The sequence below is a fragment of the Trachemys scripta genome, chromosome 12 (assembly GCF_013100865.1).
Source record: "Trachemys scripta elegans isolate TJP31775 chromosome 12, CAS_Tse_1.0, whole genome shotgun sequence".
NCBI lineage: Eukaryota > Metazoa > Chordata > Testudines > Emydidae > Trachemys > Trachemys scripta.
The window spans coordinates 2,805,579-2,824,555 of record NC_048309.1 but is presented as its reverse complement, the minus strand read 5'-3'; the positions used below and the strand labels follow the sequence as shown (position 1 = coordinate 2,824,555).

The following is an 18,977-nucleotide window of genomic DNA, read 5'->3' as shown; positions in this document are numbered from 1 at the left end:
ATCTCACCATTCTACAGAACAACGAGGCTCCTTTGCACGAGAAGGTACGAGGGGTTTCACTGCATTTCCCAGGCTCAGGTCAAATGCCACACTTCTGTCAATGAGACCAGTGTGTTCCTGGACCTCTGCTGTAATATAAATAATAGTAAACCCATCACTGCTCCCTATATCATAGAATCCTAGACATGTAGGACTGGAAGGGACCTCGAGAGGTCGTCCAGTCCCCTCCACCCAAGGCAGGACTAAATATTATCTAGATCACCCCTGACAGGTGTTTGTCCAACCTGCTCTTAAAAATCCCCAATGACGGAGATTCCACAACCTCCCTAGGCAATTTATTCCAGTGCTTGACTAGCCTGACAGGTAGGAAGCTTTTCCTAACGTCCAACCTAAACCTCCCTTGCTGCAATTTAAGCCCATTGCTTCTTGTCCTATCCTCAGAGCATAAGGAGAACAATTTATCTCCCTCCTCCTTGTAACTTGAAAACGGTTATCATGTCTCCTCTCAGTCTTCTCTTCTCCAGACTAAACAAACCCACTTTTTTCAATCTTCCCTCATAGCTCAGGTTTTCTAGATCAGTCTGGCTAGAGACCAGACCCGTCACCCCAGGAGAGGCCAGCCCAAAGCACCCTCCAGAGAGATGTGAGGAGTGTTCAGTCTAATAGCACTCTACGGGAGGCCCTAAGGGTCAGCTGAGCCGGCTCCTATCACAGGCTGGGAACAGTTTAAACAACTCCTTGAACCAGGTGCCAGGTGCTGAGTGGAGCAGCACTTGTCTCAGCTTGGAAACAAAGCCGAGGGCCCCCTGAAGTGGGCCGGAAAAGGTTGGGAAGTTGTTTGTACTCCCTAGCCCAGGTGCTGCAGTTAACCTGCCTCGCATGGGAAAGGATCGATATGACTGCAGTGCAGTTGTACCCGGGCCGGTCTCACCCACCTTGTCTCTCTGGAATATTTGGCTGGCATCCTTATTGATTGTTATACTAATAGTACTGAGCGTTTTCCATTGCAACGTCCTGTGAAGTGTGTAAGAGTCCCCAGCAGACAGGCCCTGCTCTTGGAGTGGCTGCTGGCAGTGTATCAGGAACTAGTATTAGTTAAGTGCTGACAAAGTGCTGGCACCTGAGAAGGTGCAGAAGACGCCCTGGTCCCTTCCCAAGGAGCTTGCAGGCATAGGACACAGGCAACCCAAAACACAGCGCACTGGAGGATCCAGGGGAAGGCTCTGTCCTGTTTGTGTGTTAATGTAATGGCTGGGTGGGTCTGTAGCAGACATTGGTTTTGAGAATGGATTTGAAGGACAAGGGAGCAGCCCACGGCCACAGAACAAGGCAGTGGCAGACACAGGGTTAGAATTCAGGCACTCCCAGCTCCTAGCCCCACACTTAATCGAGTCTAGGGGCTATGGCTTCACAGCTGAGGTTGGATGAGGCGATTCATCAGAAACCCTCTATTTTACCCCCTCCTTCATTCTCCGAAACAAACTTCCCTAAATGTGAACCACCTAGAACATGCAGGGATAGATTGTCAGAAGATGACAGGCTCTGCTCTTGAGTCCAGAGAGGTCCATAAACCCCAGGAGTGTCTCTGAGGGGTGTGGAAAACTTACCCACAAAACCCCGCCACTAGGTAACATGGGTTCTTTGGTGCGTTTCCCGTTTGCCATTAGAGAAACGTACCCGTCACAGCTCTCCGTATAAACACGGAAGTTCTGAGGTGGGATTTCCCTTTTGATCAGCTCAATGTAGAGCAGGAAGGAGCAGTATTTTCAAGGGCTTTTATGTTACTTCGGTTTGAAATTGTGTTTCTGAAGCAAATTATCTACCTATCGTATGAGGACACTCCTGGAACGGTGGGAGGAGGGAAATAACGGGAAACTTTAACCCAGCTCCTTGTAGGGGCAACATGATCTGATGGGGCCTCCCCTAGCTGGGATATTCGTGCACTATTGCAATAGGGGAGTAAACTCGGTGCTGGTTTCAGAGTAGCAGCCGTGTTAGTCTGTATCCGCAAAAAGAACAGGAGTGCTTGTGGCACTTTAGAGACTAACAAATGTATTTGAGTATAAGCTTTCGTGGGCTACAGCCCACTTCTTCAGTGGAGTGACACCAGTCAACAATTTGGCCCAAGCAGTGACAAATTCAGGGCAGGCCAAAAGCATTTCATAAACTGCTGAGCAGTTCGGAACTCCTTACTCGCCCTCCCGTCCCTGGGATTCTGGCCTAATTGTGGGAATGAACACTGATTGCCCAGCTAGTGCTGAGACCGGCCAAGGTCTTACTCGCAGAATCTCTTCCCTGGTGTCCTTAACCTGCCATGTGCGTGCATTTCTGCAAGGCAAACACATTCTGCGGAAGGCAGAAGCCTGCCTGAAACCCGCTTGGCAGTAACAGCAAAGGCAAATAGCCCAGCTTCTTGAAAGGGGAATAATGTACCACAGACTAGCCCCTCTTTTTGTTTTAGATCTGCCTGGGTCACTGGTTATTGCCCACCTTTGTTGAACTGGGAAATCAAAATGCACTCCCCTCCCCCCGCATATGGATCTAGACTGTATTATTCACAGGGTCTTAAAACACACTGGTTGCACCAAGACAAAGGAAACAGAGCCAGAGAGTTCATCCGAACAGCCTCTCTCCCTCTGCACCCCTCCTTCTCAGACTTCCTCTCTCCTCTTCCTCATGCACGCGTCTCTATTGTCTGCCTGTGGGTGGACTGGAGGAAAGAAAGAGAATTAAAGAAACCCACCCACCCAGCCGGGGGAGAATGAACTGCCGGATCATGTTCAGGGGCTTTCACTGCGTCGCTGGGTATTTCCTGCCTCAGAACATGGGGTTGTATGACCATGCAGATGATTGTCCTTGCCATGGTGTGGTGCCTTTTGAGTGTGTGTGTGTGTGTGTGTATATTTGTTGAAGAAAGTTCTCTCTTTATTCTGGAGCATGTCTCAGTGCTGAGCACCGCCCCTGCCTGACACCTGTTTCCCCCCCCCCCAACTGAGACTCAGACCAAGGGCTCTGTGTCTAAGTGTTAAGCAGATGGGCAGTGGGCCATCTCTCCGCCCCCAATTTTTCCCCCTTGTCTTCCTTCTTGCCCCGCCTCCTTTCACTTTTTCTCCATCTCTTTCCTTTTTCCTTTCTCTTTCACACACTTTACCCATCTCTCTCCCCCTTCACCTCACTCTCTCTCTTTCACACACACACACACACACACACACACCCTTTCTCTGTCTCTTTCCCTTTCTCCCCCACTCCACCCCACCCCACCCCACCCCAGTGCCTCGCCTGCCTGCCCAGCCGGTTCACTGGTAATGTGATGATTGTCCTGGGGGACATTTGATGGATTAGAGAGCTGAACAGCTCCATCGCAAAGCACCATCTGATCTCCAGCCTGCGTCCCATATAAAGACAGCGGGCCCTGAGCGCTGAGCTCAGCTGTGTGTGCCCCCCCCATCCCCTCCCCTCCCCTCCCCGCCCTCCCTGCCTGCAGTCAGCGGAGGGAGCTGTCCAGTGCTGATCCCCTCGGCGCGCAGGAGAGGAACCCCCAGCCCGCACCATGCCCCGCTCCTTCCTGGTCAAGAAGATCAAAGCAGACGCTTTTCAGCCCTGCGAGGTCCCGGCTCCCAGCTACCATGCCCTGGAAGCGGCTTATGTGCTGGCCGGGTCCCGGGTGGGCAGCGGCCCCGGGGCCGAGCATGGTAAGTATTACCCGAGAACTAGGGTCCCCTGCACCAGGCGGGGCATCTCCGAAGGGGTCCGGAGCCCCCCTGCGCCGCGGTGCGTGTCGGAAGGGGGGTTGTGTCCCTGACACAGCGGAGCGCATTATTGGGAGGCTACGCCCCCCCCCGCCCCCATACACCGCAGCGCGTATTATAGGGGCGCAGCGGATTATAATTGACTGGAGTGGAGCTGACCCCCCGCCCGCCCTGGAGAGTCTCTGCGCCGTAGTCTCCGGACCTCCGCAGCTGCTGGGGAGACTCCGGGCGGTCTCTAAAGACTAATTACGACCATGAACCGGCCCGTTGGGTTTGCAGCCGGGCAGGAAATGCCCGGCCAGAGGTGCCCCTTCGCGGCAGGGGGCTGGCTCGGGAGTGGGGTGATTCGAACCCCGAACTCTAGAGGCCACGTGCCGAGCGGCCCCCGAGCAGCCGCCTGCACTGGAAAAGTTGCATCTCCATTGAGGGTGTTGGGTATTTCTGTGGGGGTGGGGGTGCACACAGGCATAGGCACTTAAAAGTGAACCTATGTTTGTAGTATTATGTGGATATGCATGTGTGTGGATATGAGTTACAGTGTGTGGGGTGTGGGTGTGTGTGTGCATACTAGGATGAGTGCCCTATATTGTGCATATGCATGTGTCTGTGGGATTGGGGGGGGATGTTGTGTGTATGCATGTGCCGGCATATGTGTATTGTACTGTGTCATGTTTGTGTGTCTGGTGTGTTTTGTTGCGTGTGAGTACACGCCTTTGGGTGGATGGACTGCGTGTGCGCTGTGGTGCATGGGTTTGTACAGATGGGGGTGTATTGGTTTGGATGTGTATATGCATGTGTTTGTCTATTGTGTTGGGGGCCAGGCACATACATTGTGTTGCTGGCGGTGTGCCCGTGGTTGTGTACTGTGTGGGCTGGAATGTGCAGGTGTGTCTTTTCCTTAGGAAGGTGACTCTAGAACCCAATAGCCTCTGCTCAGGGTTGCTCTATTGTGAAATTTCTCCCCCTGGCCTCCTGCTCCTAGGGGTTTTGCTGCCCTTTGAGGAGTCTTGCTAAGCCAGAACTTGTTACCCTCCAAGGACACACATGGGCAAGGGAGAGGGAGCAACTTTTCCGCCTGAACAGCCCCCCAGATTTCCTCTGAGCTGGAAATGTCCCTGGGTTGTAGATTTCCTCTGGGGCACCAGTGGCTGGAGCTGGGCTTAACCCCTGCCCTGGGCTCGCCTCGGGATCACATCCTGGTTGGCTTGTTCACTGCAGAACAAGTGGTGGCATTGACAAGTGAGAGCAATTCCCCAGGAGACGGGAGCTGACCCAGGCAGGGAGAAAGGACATCTCGTGAGGAAATGGGGTCAAGGGCATTTGAGTTCCCAGGATGCCTCATTGTTCAAAGCCCTGCCAGCGGGTTTGCACTCCACAGCCCCGGCCAGGCAGTGGCTCCGAGGGGCTGTCACCTCGCCAGCGAGACCTGAGGGAGCTGTTTGCTGCTGTCTGGGGTTGGCTTCATGTAAGTGAGAAAGAGTGAGGAAGGGAGAGCGGAGGGTAGGGAGTGGGAAAGGACAGCCGAGGAGAGGGATGGCATGGCCAGTGTCCCCACGCTCCAGCCTGCGGCATGTGGTGGTCAGAGGGAGCGTAGGAGGCTCAGTCTGAACTAAATGGGGTGGGGGCACCCCAAGCTCCAGTAGAAGGCCCTGAATGTGTTAGTGTGATGAATACGGCCCTGCTCTGTGTCCATATAACCAGAGCGCCCAACACCATCGCTGGAGCGAGAAATGCTAGGCATGGTGGTGTGAAAGCAGAGTACCTCCAAGATGAAACCACAACAGGGTGGCCCCTGAGGCTCCCCAGATGTGCCCAGGGCTGTGTCATGCAGCACCCCCGGAAATCTTCTCAGAGGGTTGGGTAGAGAGAAGCTCTGCTGCTTCCAGACGTTTGGCGGTTCCAGGGGAGGTTAAGTCACGTCCCCGTCGAAGTGAGCTGCAAAGTTGGGAGGTACTGGATGGATTGCGGCGCCAGGCCCTGCTTTCTAATCTACCCAGCCCAGGGTGACATTCCTGCCTGCCCTGGGTGCTATGGGGAATTGTGAAGCAATTCCCGGGACTGGGCTCGATCCAGATAACAAGGCAGCCAATGTGAGCCTTGTCATTTACATGGACGGATGCTAGATCAGCCCCTCATTAGAAGACTCCCTCGGCTTCACCTAACAGGAGAGGTGGGTGGAAGGCAAACAGCTTGTGTCATCCACTGGAGCCTGTTCTAGTCAAATCACCCCCATCGAGACACCTCTTTACAACGCTGAGAAGGCTGCAGGGCTGCCCCAGAAGAGACAGTGATTTTGAGATGACTTCTCTACCTCTTCCTGCAGGTTCAGTGAGGAATAGCAAGGGCCGTGCTATATCTTAGCAGAGATTCGGGATGCTCTGAGATTCAGCATGTCACAACCCCGCCAGGCCTGCCCCCCATTTCAGGTTCACACCATGACATTAGGGACCTGGGATTCCCAACATTTCTTGAGAAACTTCCCCTTCCCCATCCATCTCATCATGCACAGACCATCATCTGGCCAACTGGGCCATTGCTTCTTAGACTGGAACTATCTGGGGTCAACAGAAGACGCACTCAGTAGAAAGCTCTTGCGTATGAATTTGCTTCCTCTGAGTTAGTTGGTGGCCTTGGCACATCCATGGATGGGGTTTGGTCTTGAGACAAATGTACTGTCGGCAGGACAGTTTTGATGTGCCCCAACAGCACTGCTGACCTGACCGTCTTGCACAGGTTTAATTCTATTTGTAAATACCGCTAGGCACCTAGAAGAAGATCTGAATAAATAAATAAGGAGAGGAAGGAGGATGCTGTGGCCAAACGCTGGCCCTGTGAGTCAGGAGCCCTGCATTGAAATCCCACTCCTGTCACTAACTCAGTATGTATGGCAATGTGCAAGTCACTTACCCTCTCTGTGACTCAATTCCCCCATCCCTGAAATGGAGATAATTTCACTTACCTCCCCTGATTATTGCTTGTACAGTACTTGGAGCCCCTACAGAAGTGCAAAGAGTTATCATAATTCAGTATTTTCAGTGTACATTTAGTTTAACAGAACATAGTCTGTTTATCTCCATCCTCCGGATCATCTCAGATCCAGTCAATGACCCAGCTGGAAGAGGACCAATAAACATTGATTTACTGCCCAAAAGAAGAGGAATACCGGGTGCTGCCGCTGGCATTAGTGAGCGAATGGCACTTAGGGGCTGCACATTTAGTCCTGTGGCTGGCGCTTAGGATCTCTCGGTTCGATACAGGGGACGGATGGGGGTGTATTTTCACCTCATGTCTTGGATGTACTGGTTATGGCAAATTCAGGCTGTGCCTTGCCAACAGAGGGTGGAATCTAGGGGCTCCGTATCAGTACCGCAAACGCTTGTATGGCTTCGGAGGTTTTCTGCTCTCTTCCATCCCCCTCCTCCCTGCATTTGTGTGTGTGTGGAGCAAAACGTGTGTGAAATATTTTGTGCGCTGGGTGATGTAAGGGAAAGGAATCCACGCAGGCCGGGGAGAAGCTGTGGAAGCCGCTCTCCTGGAAATAACCTTGCTGCATGCTCCAGAGAAAGTGTGAAAAATTGCTGAGGAGAGTGTTTTTCGCCCAGCGTGTGTGACTGCACTCTGTAAACAAGGAGAGGGAAAGGAGAGGAAGGGAGGGAGAGGGAGCTCCATAGCAGAGCCGGGGCTGCGGGCGAAGGAGCAGGGGCAGGGGAAATGTCAGGCGGCACAGCTCCATCAGAAAGACCATCAGACACACGCTGTGATGGAAGACCACCGGAGAGCAGGGGGGGTTACACACATTCAGGCAAGGAGGGGATGCTGCTTCTTAGGAGATGACAGAAATATGCTTGAAGGGTTTACAAGGCAAGTCTTTCCAGAGCTGGGAAGCCAAGGAGGCGTAAGTTGGGGAGAGGACAAAAATCCATAACTAGGCAGGCTGAGGGCCAGGGGAAACTGCAGGTCACACTCAAGCAATCACTGTAACCTGGCACCTAGACTGAAGCAGGCCAGGAGGGAGACCCTGCCCCCCCAGCCTGGATGCCACTTCACCCACCCCATCTTGGCATGACCGCCTCCTAAAACTACTTGCGAGGAGTAAAATTGTTGCTTTAGGAGAGGCAGCCGCTTGCCCTGAGTGACGGGTATTTGCAGAAGAATTTCCCATCCCCACCAGGGCCTTATCCCCTGTCTGCACAGACACTGCCCTTTCCAGAGTTAAAGCAAAGATCAGAATTCCTCCCTCAAACCAAAGCCTGAGTGTGTCTGCTCCACCCAGGGCCTTTCGGTCACCACACACAGAGGAAACCTGGGCGCATTCTCATCAGGCACCCAAAGGCGGTTAGGAACAGAGTGCCCAAGCGACAAAAATGTCTGATCCAATGACAGTCAAACTCACTTGATGTCAGTGTTAAAGGAGGAAGGAAGGGCTTGTGGCTAAGGCACTGGGGTGGGAGTCAGGAGACCTGGGTTCTGCTCCTGGGTTTGTCATGGACTAATTCTGGGACCCTGGACAAGCCACTGAGCATCTTGTGAATTTCTCCCACCATTGCTGGTACTGGTGCAACTCCCCAGCTGCTAGCAATGGTGGCAGTGCTCGTGTAGACCAGCAGCTAGTGCTTGTGACAGTTAACCATGAGCAGAGTTAGGCAAAATCATTGGCTCAGGCCCTCCCTGGCTTGCTTTCAAATAATTGACAGACATACAAACCATGCAGCGAGGTTGACAGCTCTCAGCCCAACCCCAACTCTGCTGCCCCACAGATAGTGTGGTTTGGTGCATGGAATGTGACACTGGCATTCCGGAGACCTGGGTTCTGTTTCTAGCCCTGCCACTGACTTGCTGTGTGACCTGGGGCAAGTCCCTTCACCTTGTGAGTCATTTCCCGACCTGTAAAATGGGAATAAAGCTAATGAGTTCATTCATAAACTGTGAAATCCAGGGACGAGAAGCACCCTCTAGAAAGGCTGTGTATTTATTAGGGTTAGGTAATGGCAGGATGGGACCACTAGTGTCACATGAATTCATTGACATGGAGTATGCGGTGGAGGAGGTCACTGATGGTTTCCAAGTGCTGTTCAATGGGAAAGCGTGTCATGGCCGTTGATAGTAGGCACTGAGTGTGGGGAATTGGTCCTGAGCCCCATATAGTGCATCCCTCCCCCCCTGCAGGGCAGATCCCCACCTTTTTCTGGTCCCTCCCCCAGCACCCCAGAAAACAATTCTATGCCCCAATTACCTCCTTACCCCCAAATTTGAGCTCTTCTGGGAGAATACCCCCTCTATTCCCCTAGCTGGAACTGGCTTTATTCATGGAGGGTGGGGAGCAGCCCAAAACCAGGCTCCCTTCCATTAATTTTTTTTTTATAATTGAAAACTCAAGGGTTTTCTATATCTAGGGCAGGGTGGGGATCAAACCCCTCACCTGAGCATCATTGGTACATGCTGCACTGCACAGGAGTAGGTCTAGCTCTGGCCCTTACTGCAGTCTTAGGTCAACCGGCTAGTACTGAAAGCTGCAAGCAGGGTGCTACCATGAATGAACTTACTTCTGCTAGTGTGGCATGTGCTTATCCCAATACCTTTGCCTATGAGCGCCACCTCCTGGTGGGTTTACACAGGCCTATGGAGAATAAACAATTGACGGAACAGGCCCTCTCCCTATTCGAGAAGAATATTGATAGACATGCACACATCAGACAGCCATCCGTCTTTGCAAATCAACATGCTGAAATATTAATGCACCCAGAAATCCCTGGCTCATCTGAACTAAGTGCCGGAGCACACCGATGAGAGGCTGTTGCCAGTGGAAGAACACTTTTCTCTCTCTCCTCAGCCGGAGGGGTATCCTCCAGAGTCCATGGAGTTGTGCCAGTTTATGCCAGCTGAGAATCTGGCTCATTCTTCCATATTTGACCAGGCCACGCCAGCAGTGGCATCCACATTGCTAATGGTGAAAGTGCTCCCAGCTCGTAGCCCGAACATCTGGGGCTCGTTATCGGTCCAGTGAATAATACCGATGGGGTGAGAGTGCATGTGCTGGTGGGTTTGCACAGCGGCACCTAACACAGCCTCATCAGACCCGGCATGGTTAATTTCAGAGATGGGGTAGCCAGAATCAACCCACTGCCTCACGTACTGGGTTGCAGTAGATGAGATGTAGAAGTCACACTTCCAAAGGTTTTTGTGTCAGGGCCACCTGCACCAGGGACATGTGAGCCAGCTCATTGTGTGTGCAGAGGGGCACGTGTGTGCCCAATTACCTGGTTTGCATGCACAATTTGCATGCACAAATAGGGGGCTTCTGGATGCATCACTGTACAGCTTCCTCTGATGGATTCAGCCCTCGGTATTTTAAAGGCACGTGTCAGTCATTAGTCGACAGCTAAACATCATCCCAAGTCCCCAAAAGATCAACTATTCTACCAGCTCAGCGAGGTCAAAGATCATCAAAACAAAAAAATACACTAAGTGATCAGGTGATGTCTGTTGTATAGAGTGTTACAGTTTCACACCATGTGTCTGTGGGGCTGTTTGTTAGGTGCCCAGTTATAATAAACCCAGGATGCGTGGGGTGGAAGCTCGGATGTCTATATCCAGGTTGTAGAGAGAGGTTTACTTCCTACAGATGGGTAGAGTTTGTAATCAGATCCTGGGCTCTCGAGCTGAGAGTCAAAACCACCCTCCATTGCTCAATAGCTAGGGTGATAAGGGGGTCCCCAAACTTGTTCTGTTGTTAACATGGGGACCGGTCTGGAAAAGGTTAAGACCCCTACGTTAAAGATGTGCCATGAAATATACACTGCAGAAGGCTGCTAAGTGCATCAAAAATATCCCTTTCATGAATCACCTTATTAGAGTGTTTTACCTTTCCAGGCACTGTATGGTCCTGATCCTCTCCTCTCACTCGGTGGGTGGACCCCCAGGGATCCCTGCCGATGGGGCACAGAAGCGGAGCATGGCACTTCTGTGGCAATGCTTCCCTGTGAACACGCACACCAGACCTGCAGAAATCGCTCTGTGGGTTTGAGATCAGCACATGGCTAGACACTGACACTGACACTGACTGAGTCAGGATCAATGTTTGCGTGCACCCAGCATGCTGCAGAATCCCCTGAGAGGCAAGGCAGGTTTGCTCCTTTGGAGCCCCACTGCCAGGTATCCAGCACAGAAAACTGGAACAGTTTCAGAGCTGAAGGCCCTCCAGGTGGTGGCTTTGGTTTCCAGCAGTTCCCCTAGAGACTCCCTGACTCTTCCCAGTGGGAAGGTCAAACCTCCTGGAGTTTCCAACTCCCTGCAGTGAGGTGAGCCGTTCTCTCCCTACTAGCTTTCCTTTTAAGGGGGTTCATGTGTCTTGCTTTTGTTCCCATGTACACTGCCTGCAGCTTCCTTACGGCTGCATTTCTGTCAGTCGACCCCAACCGCCGACATCCGTCCCCCCCTTTGTGTCTCCGGGAGAGTCGTGCTCCCGGACTCTGTAGTCTTCCTCTGTCAGTAAAGCACCTGGTGAGAGCCAAGCCAATAATCTGGTATTCTCTTGAAGGACGCGCCGTGAAAACAGCTCCACAGCCAAAGAGCTGGCCTACAGCCGCTCCTACATTTAGAGCTCAACGTTGTGAGTTCAATCCTTGAGGGGGCCATTTGGGGATTTAGTTGGGGATTGATCCTGCTTTGAGCAGGGGTGAGACTAGATACCTTCTGAGGTCTCTTCCAACCCTGAGATTCTATGATTTAGAGGTTGCTCGCACACCGATATCGCTGAGAGCAGGCTGGGCCTGTGTTCCCAGGGAAAATGGCTGGGGATGGAGGGCAAGACAGGGTGACTTCTGTGTTCTGTCCCAAGCCCCTTCCTGATCATTCACTTTGGGCTTGTCCAGTTTCCCCCAGGTTTCTGGAGGGGGGGTGAGCACTGAGAGACAGCACAGCTCATTGTGAGTGTCTGCCACAGTGTCACAACGAGGAATTAAGCATTGGCAGCTGTCTAATGGCCTAAGAAGTGATGGAACCCAAAAGGGGCTGGTTGCAGTCCGGGGCTGCAGAACGGGTTCAAAGGGCAGGTGGAGTGAATGGGCCAGGGGGGGGGGGTTAGGATTCTCTCCTTGTGGATGGTGTGTAGCAAGGAGAGATACAGATGGAGGCTGGGTCGGGACAGAGGAATGGTGCCCTGCTTGAGGTCTAATGGGAACAGGGTGGCTGCACATTGAGATCCGGGATTGTGCCCCAAGGACTCCTGTCTCTCAGGCTGGGAGAAGAATAGCGCACTCTGCCAGGCCCGGCTGCACCCACAGCTTCGCAGATGTTAGCAAATGGTGAACCTGTCCCAGATTTCAGTTTGCAATAAAACCCCAATCTCAGAAAGTGGCCAATGTGGCCTTGGCTACTAGGGGCTCCCTATGAGAGCAAGGTCCCTTACACTGACTCTACTAATCATGTCTGTTCTGCATGGCCAGCCATACAGCTTTGACCAAACCTCCCAAGTCCTCCTCCACCTTGCAACAGGGAATGCTGGGAAAGCATCTGTGGGTCCAGTCACTCCCCAGGTCTTTGTCAGGATTCAGGAGTGGATCCTCATCTAGTTTTCAGCACTCTCCTGTCCCGTCATCACCCCCAGACCGAAGGTTCTCGTTTGGCTCGTCAGAGACAGCGGGCCAGTGCCAGATTGGATGCAGGGTCAGATCCTGAACCCTCGTCAGAAGTTCAGGAGCACCCAGACATGGCGCTTTTGGCTTTTGCCCATCTCCACCCAAAACCCACCTCGGCTTTTCTTGCAAGTCTGCAGTGTACTAAAGGCTGTCCCAGGGAAGTCCTGGTCTCACAGGGATGGGGCAGGTAGGAAAGGGCAGGGATACACAAATAGGGAAGGAGAAGCCCTGGTAGATGGTGATCTCCATCTGTGTTTGTCTCCTGCAGGGTATAGCCAACATTGCCTCACTCCCTCCGACTATGAGCCTGACAAGAAACAAGGGTTTCAGCTGGTGTCTTCAGACCCGGTCTACGCCCCGGCTCACGAGGAGTACAGCGACCCCGAGAGTCCCCAGTCGAGCCTCTCTGCCCGCTACTTCAATGGCGAATCTGCAGTCACAGACAGCTACTCCATGGATGCTTTCTTCATCACTGACGGCCGCTCCAGGCGACGCAGCGAGAGCCAGCGGCGTGGGAACCACCGCCACTCGTGTAACGAGTGCGGCAAGACCTACGCCACCTCCTCCAACCTCAGCCGGCACAAGCAGACCCACCGCAGCCTGGACAGCAAGATGGCCAGGAAGTGCCCCACCTGCGGCAAGGCCTACGTCTCCATGCCCGCCCTGGCCATGCACATCCTGACCCACAACCTCAAACACAAGTGTGACGTGTGCGGCAAGGCCTTCAGCCGGCCCTGGCTTCTGCAGGGCCACATGCGCTCGCACACGGGCGAGAAGCCCTTCGGCTGCTCCCACTGCGGCAAGGCCTTCGCCGACCGCTCCAACCTGCGGGCCCACATGCAGACCCACTCGGCCTTCAAGCACTACAAGTGCAAGCAGTGCGAGAAGACCTTCGCCCTCAAGTCGTACCTCAACAAGCACTACGAGTCGGCCTGCTTCAAGGGCTCCGAACACAGCTGTGCAATAGAGAACTGAGCCCTGTCCCCCAGGGGAGGGGAGAGGAAAGGCCGGGGAAGAGGAGGAGCTGCCTACATCTGGGATGAAGGGGGTTCCCTCCCCGCCCTCTCCCACCAGCGAAATCTGGGCTACTCGGAGCGCAAGAGACGGCAGGGACTTTTGCAGTTCGGGCCAGCCGTGTTTGCTGGAAGGATGCGTTTTCCCAGGGATGCTCAGACTGACTTGCATCCCGCCGTGGGGAGGGTGTGTGGGGCTGGGGGGTCCCAGGAATTTTCCTTCACGGACCAGGTGATGTTTTTGAATGGAAATCTCAAATGGTGCCAACCGCCGGTTCCACAGCTCTCCCGTTTCCCGCCCTCTGACCCGAATCCCCCAGCTCCCAGCTCTACCCCTCGCAGCTGGTGGGAGCACAGCTCCTGGCTGGCTGGGGGAATCGGGGCAGGATTGACTCGGGAGCTGGCGAGTCCAAGTTCCTCCCCATGGGATTTGCTCCTAGCTCCTTTTCAAGCCAAGGGACCTTGGGAAGCTCCTTGTGTATTTATTTAATTTATTGCTGTATTTATTTAGTGCTGCTTCTTCTCCCTGCGGGAATCGACTGGGGAGAAACGAAACTTGTCTTCTCCAGCAAGAGCTAAACTCATTGGATTCAAAATGCATCAGCTGTGAAACTGTAAGAGTATTGACAAGGGAACAGGGCAGGCGAGGGGACACATGTGGGATCAATGCGACTGACAGGCCTGGGGGAGGGGGCGTCTGTACGACTGACAGGCCTGTGGGGAGGGGGTGGGGGAGTCAACTGACAGGCTGGGGCATGGGGGAGTCTATGTGACTGACAGGCTTCTGGGGGGGCAGTCTTGTGGACAGGGCGGATGCTGCATGAGTGACAGGCCTGTGGAAGGGGGTAGTTCCGTGAGACTGACAAGCCTATGAGGGGGGAGAGGTGTTTGTGCGACTGTTGGGCTTGTGAAGAGGAAGGGTGTCTGTGTGACTGTTGGACCTGTGGGTGTGTGGGTGTGTGACAGTTGGGCCTGTGGGGTGTGTGTGACTGCTGGGCCCGTGAGGGGGAGGGGGGGCCTGTGAGGGAGAGGGGGGCCTGAGAGGCGTGTCTGTGCGGCTGTTGGGCTGGTGGAAGGGGGCAGGTCTATGTGCAGTTTCTGTCCTTGTTGGTTTGTTTGTGCTGCCCTAGGAGTACCTCTCTGGAGCTGCTCTGCTCTGTGACTGACAGGAGGGATGAGGGGCGAGCCAGCAAGGGCAAATTCCCTCAGGCCGCAGCCATGGGATTGACAGAAAATCTCACTATCCCCTGGCTCTAGGAGCGAGTGACCATGTGGCAGTGCAGGTATTGGGGCAAGCCCCAGCTCCTGGAGTCAGGGGAATATGTCAGAATCTCAGCTTTCATTTAAAACATAAAGGAAGATTCTAGCCCTTCTTGGTGCAGAGAAAAGTTTAGAACCCTAACCTAAGTGCCCCCTAGATGTTCAAAAACCAGAAGATAAATTAAAGAAAACCCCAAATTCAGGAGGTTTTAAAACCAATCTCATGATTTTTAAGACACATCTCAGGATTTTGGTGATTGGCACTACTGCACATACACACCCCGCGACTGGAGGGCCGTTCTGGGAGGCAGAGAGTTGCTCTTGTTCAAGTGAGTTACCGACTCTCCGGGGAGTTGTGCGGCCATCACAGTCCAGTGCTTTATGACAGGAGACTCTTACAGTGAGAGGAACTGGAACAAAACTTAAAACTTCTGTGGTTTCCATCCATCCCAAATCTTACGGCAATGTAGGACAAGACACCAGGAAGGATTAAGCTCCACCAGTGCCCAGGGCCCACATGCCATAGCCAGAACTATCAGCCCTGTTGGGTATGCCCAGTTGGTCTCCGTTCAATGCCCCAGAGGAAGGCAGAAAAACCTCCTAAGATCCCAGCCAACATGCCCAAGGGAAAAGTCCTTCTCAGGCACGGTTCTGTTAGCTGCTCTGTGATGTCAAAGCCAGATTCCCCTGCTATCCAATCCATACCTACACTTTTCCCTGCAGACTCAGGTTTCATGGCCTTCTCCTGCCAGAGGAGATGTGGCAGGGCGTTAAATCCCAATCTGAATTTGGGACAGGCCAGCCCCGCTCCTCACCCATCCCGATGCTCCCTCGAGGCTGCAATGTCACGCTGCGGGTTTGTGCTGGGAGGTGGCTGCACCGAACGGGGCCTTTGTGCTGGCAGCCAAGTCCGAGAGGGCAGCACCCTGACCCAATCTGACTCAAAATGTGGGCGGGGGGGCTTCAGTCCACCCAACAGGAGGGCCTCTGGCTGTGGACTGTGCTCTGATCCCCTGTGTCCCAATGGGCTTCCCACATTGCCCAATCAACGGTGCATCCTGCTGATTCAGACAGACTGGGATGTTCAGGGTCTAGAACAGCCCCCGCCCCAGTCCCAGAGCTGGAGTTCCCTTTGGCAGAGGCCGGGGAATAGGGAGAGAACCAGTGTTACTGTAAAGTTGGGGGGGAGGGGTCTATTTAAATACTCTAATTTATATTATTTATAATTTATGCTTTCGACTATTTATTTGCCATGACAGAAGGGGCGGCGCCAGTCCCTAGGGGCCCCTTTGCATGTGTCCTTTGAGGGTCTGAAGCTGCCTGCAGAGCCGCACTGTTCCCAGGGCGAGAGTTCGGAGTGGGAGAGATGCGGGGCATTCGGTGACCTTGGGGAACTCCCGTATTCCCAGATTGAGGGGCAGGGAGGCCAAGCCCAGACTGTAGCTGGCAGTTCCCCCACAGCTGGCGGGAGAAACTAAAGCTAGCCTGCCACAGCTGGGCACTGCCACTTTGAAAGGGATTCTGCATTCTGCCCATTGGGAGCAGGCTGGTCAAGGCAAAGCTGTTCTCTCTCGTCTTCCTCAATGCCGAAGGTCTCCCTGCCCTTGGCCAGGGTTCCAGGCTGTGCAGGGAATAAAATAGTCCTTTCTATGCAACTTTCCCAATGGAGACACCCTTTGCCATTCCCATGTGCACCAAACCTTTCACCAACACCACTGACGGCACCATCTGCGGGCGTGCTGCGCTTCCTCCCCATCACATGCAATCCCCCTGGGGCAGGTGGCTGCCACCACAACACTTCCTGTTTCCTACCTCAGAGCCTGAGCCTGTGACTGACTCTCAGTCACCACGCGGTCTGTGCCAGAGAGCTCAGCCGTAACAGGGGCCTGCCCACATGCCCAGCTCTTAGATCCTCACACATGTAGGAATGCACACACATGTACCCGTGTCCTCCTTCCAATACACAGCCTCCCATGTTCCTTTGCACACATGTGTTCTCACGTCTGCTGTCATGTCTGCAGTCTTTTCTGTGCACCTCGCCTCACAGGACACACGTGCACACACTCATGCATGCACACCTTGATTGCACAAGCGGCTCCACACACCTGCATAGTTGCATGTAAGCACCAGGTGCACAACCTCACAGGCACAATCCTACCTGCCCCACGCACTCACGGCTAATCACACACACGTGACCATGCATACGCCCATAACCTCAGATTGTGACCTGTGTCCCACTCACATCCTCTATACACGTAGCCTCCCTTGCACCACTGCTCTGTGTGTGCAAACACACGCCCTGTTAGACATGCAGAGCTCCACTCCCCCACTCACACAGCCTCATGCAGGGCCATTCACACACAATTCACGCATACATACACACAGGTGTCAGGCAGGGGAGGTGCTCAGCACTGACACACACACACACAACACACACACGCTGTGAGTATTCTTCTCTGATGGGCCCTTCCCCGGTGGACTCACCATTATTACCATAACTTACCTTCCCGTGGGGACAGAAGGCGGGGCACCTTCTTTCGGGGTTTATCCATGGGAGCGGTGGGTGAACCAGCCCCCTGGTTTGATTGCACTGGGGACAGTACAGGAGGGCCAGTCCCTGCTCCGTGTTTATATTGTATATAGGAAATCTGACAGCAATAATTTTCCGTGCATGATTGATTTTTCTGCCAGGTTTTGTATTTGACAGAACACCGGGAGACATGTCTACCGAGAACCGGCCACCTGCAGTATTACTTGTAATGCAATTCAGGGATATTAAAGGGACTTCTGCTACTCAGACACGTGTCTCTGGAGATCTGTACCTATGGCTGAGGGGTGGTTGCAGGCTAAAGCTCGGGAAACTAGTAGAAAAATGTAACACACCTGTCACAAGGCCTGAGGTGCATCACACTTGAACCCGCAGGTCCAAGGACAAGTGATTTGTTTAGTAAATCGTCCCTGGAAATACCTCGGGCATCAGCTGTCACTTCCCTGCTCACCTGCTGAGCCAGGATCTTTTCTACTGTCCCGAGAAGCAGCAAGACGCCTGCCAGGGCTACTTGTCATTTATGGAGATATTCCTTTGCTTAGTTTTTTTCCTGCAGAACGAAGAGGCAATTAAAAATCCACTCTTCCTATCCTATGCAATAGATAGCGAGAATCCCTTCCGGTTACAGGAGTATCTGAGCCAAAGAACACACAGGAATTGACTTATCTGCAGGCATCTTTCGAATTTCAAAAACAAACCAGGCAAATAAACAAAAAGCCCGAGGGAAAGGGCCGAGAGGCTCCTGGCTTCCCAGAATTCCTGTGCATCAGCCCTTTGAGGCCCCCATTCGCTTAGCTCCTGCCCCTTGCAGAAGCATGAGACTGACTGTAGCAGAACAAGCCAATGGTCCAGCTGGTGTCTGAGAGCAGCCAATGTCTGTATCTTCAGCGGAAGATGTAAAATCCCCACAATGCATCAAAACAGGCCTCTCCCTCCTCCTTAGCCCCATGCAACCCTCTGAAGTTAATGGGCGTTGGGGGCGCTCGCTGTCTCGTGACCGGAGTGAAAGCACTGGCAGCTCGGGTGAGGCAGGGCACAGCTCTGAGAGCAGGGGCACAGGACAAGGGAGTGGGATGGGCACCAAGCAAGTGAAAGGCCCCTGGCTTCCCTACACTTTTCTCCAGCCTGACACAGCAATGCCCCCATCTCGCAGTCCTCTGCCTTATCCTGCTCTTGCGTCTGCCAATATGTGCTGGTCTAAAGTGCTCCTCCTCACGCAGGTGCTTCCTGAGTGCAACCAGGCGAAGGCTCTCTTCTCCTGCTGCCGCCAATTCATTGCACACACAGGGCAAAAGCAGAGGCACCTGCAAAGAGCAGAAAGGGAGCAAGAGGGAGCTGGCGTGGCCTACAGCTCAGTCACTGGCCGCTCTCCTGTGTCGACAGTGGAATCTTTGCTGTCCTTGTGGCTTCTGTTGCTGGTCCTCCGACTTCCTTTTTCTGGGAGCTGGAAATTCTGCAAGCTGCAGCCCCGGCGAGCTCACGCTGGGGTGAGCAATAGCTTTATGCTAATGCCACCCTGCTCGTTAAAGAGCCGGCGAGGCTGGGAGCAACAGCAGAGCGCTGACCTGAAAATAAAGAGAAGTGAAGTCTTAAATAGCAGCGCTCCAGTCGAAAAGCTTCCCGAGTCAGCCCCGCAGGGATCCTGAGAGCTTCAAACGCAGGCCAAAAAATCCCAGGGAAGGAGCCTGGGCCCTTATTAAACATTCCAAAGGCAGATTTGAAACCCGCACGTTCCAGCTGCTGGGCTTTGCCATCCGCTCCTGCACTCACA

At 53.5% G+C, this 18,977-nt stretch overlaps 1 protein-coding gene across 1 annotated transcript; it reads left to right on the top strand.

The window, feature by feature from the left end:
- Positions 1 to 3,529: 3,529 nt before the first annotated feature.
- SCRT2 (scratch family transcriptional repressor 2) lies at positions 3,530 to 13,360 on the top strand. The gene is made up of 2 exons (XM_034787946.1): positions 3,530 to 3,692; positions 12,654 to 13,360. The coding sequence occupies exons 1-2, from the start codon at positions 3,551 to 3,553 to the stop codon at positions 13,358 to 13,360; spliced, it is 849 nt and encodes a 282-aa protein (XP_034643837.1). The 5' UTR covers positions 3,530 to 3,550.
- Positions 13,361 to 18,977: the final 5,617 nt, after the last annotated feature.

What these genes read in the sequence shown, in the direction of transcription:
- SCRT2 (XM_034787946.1), top strand. Translation starts at nt 3,551, where the DNA reads ATGCCCCGCTCCTTCCTGGTCAAGAAGATCAAAGCAGACGCTTTTCAG. An exon ending in CGGCCCCGGGGCCGAGCATG is followed by an intron (nt 3,693 to 12,653) that starts GTAAGTATTACC and finishes TGTCTCCTGCAG; the next exon opens with GGTATAGCCAACATTGCCTC.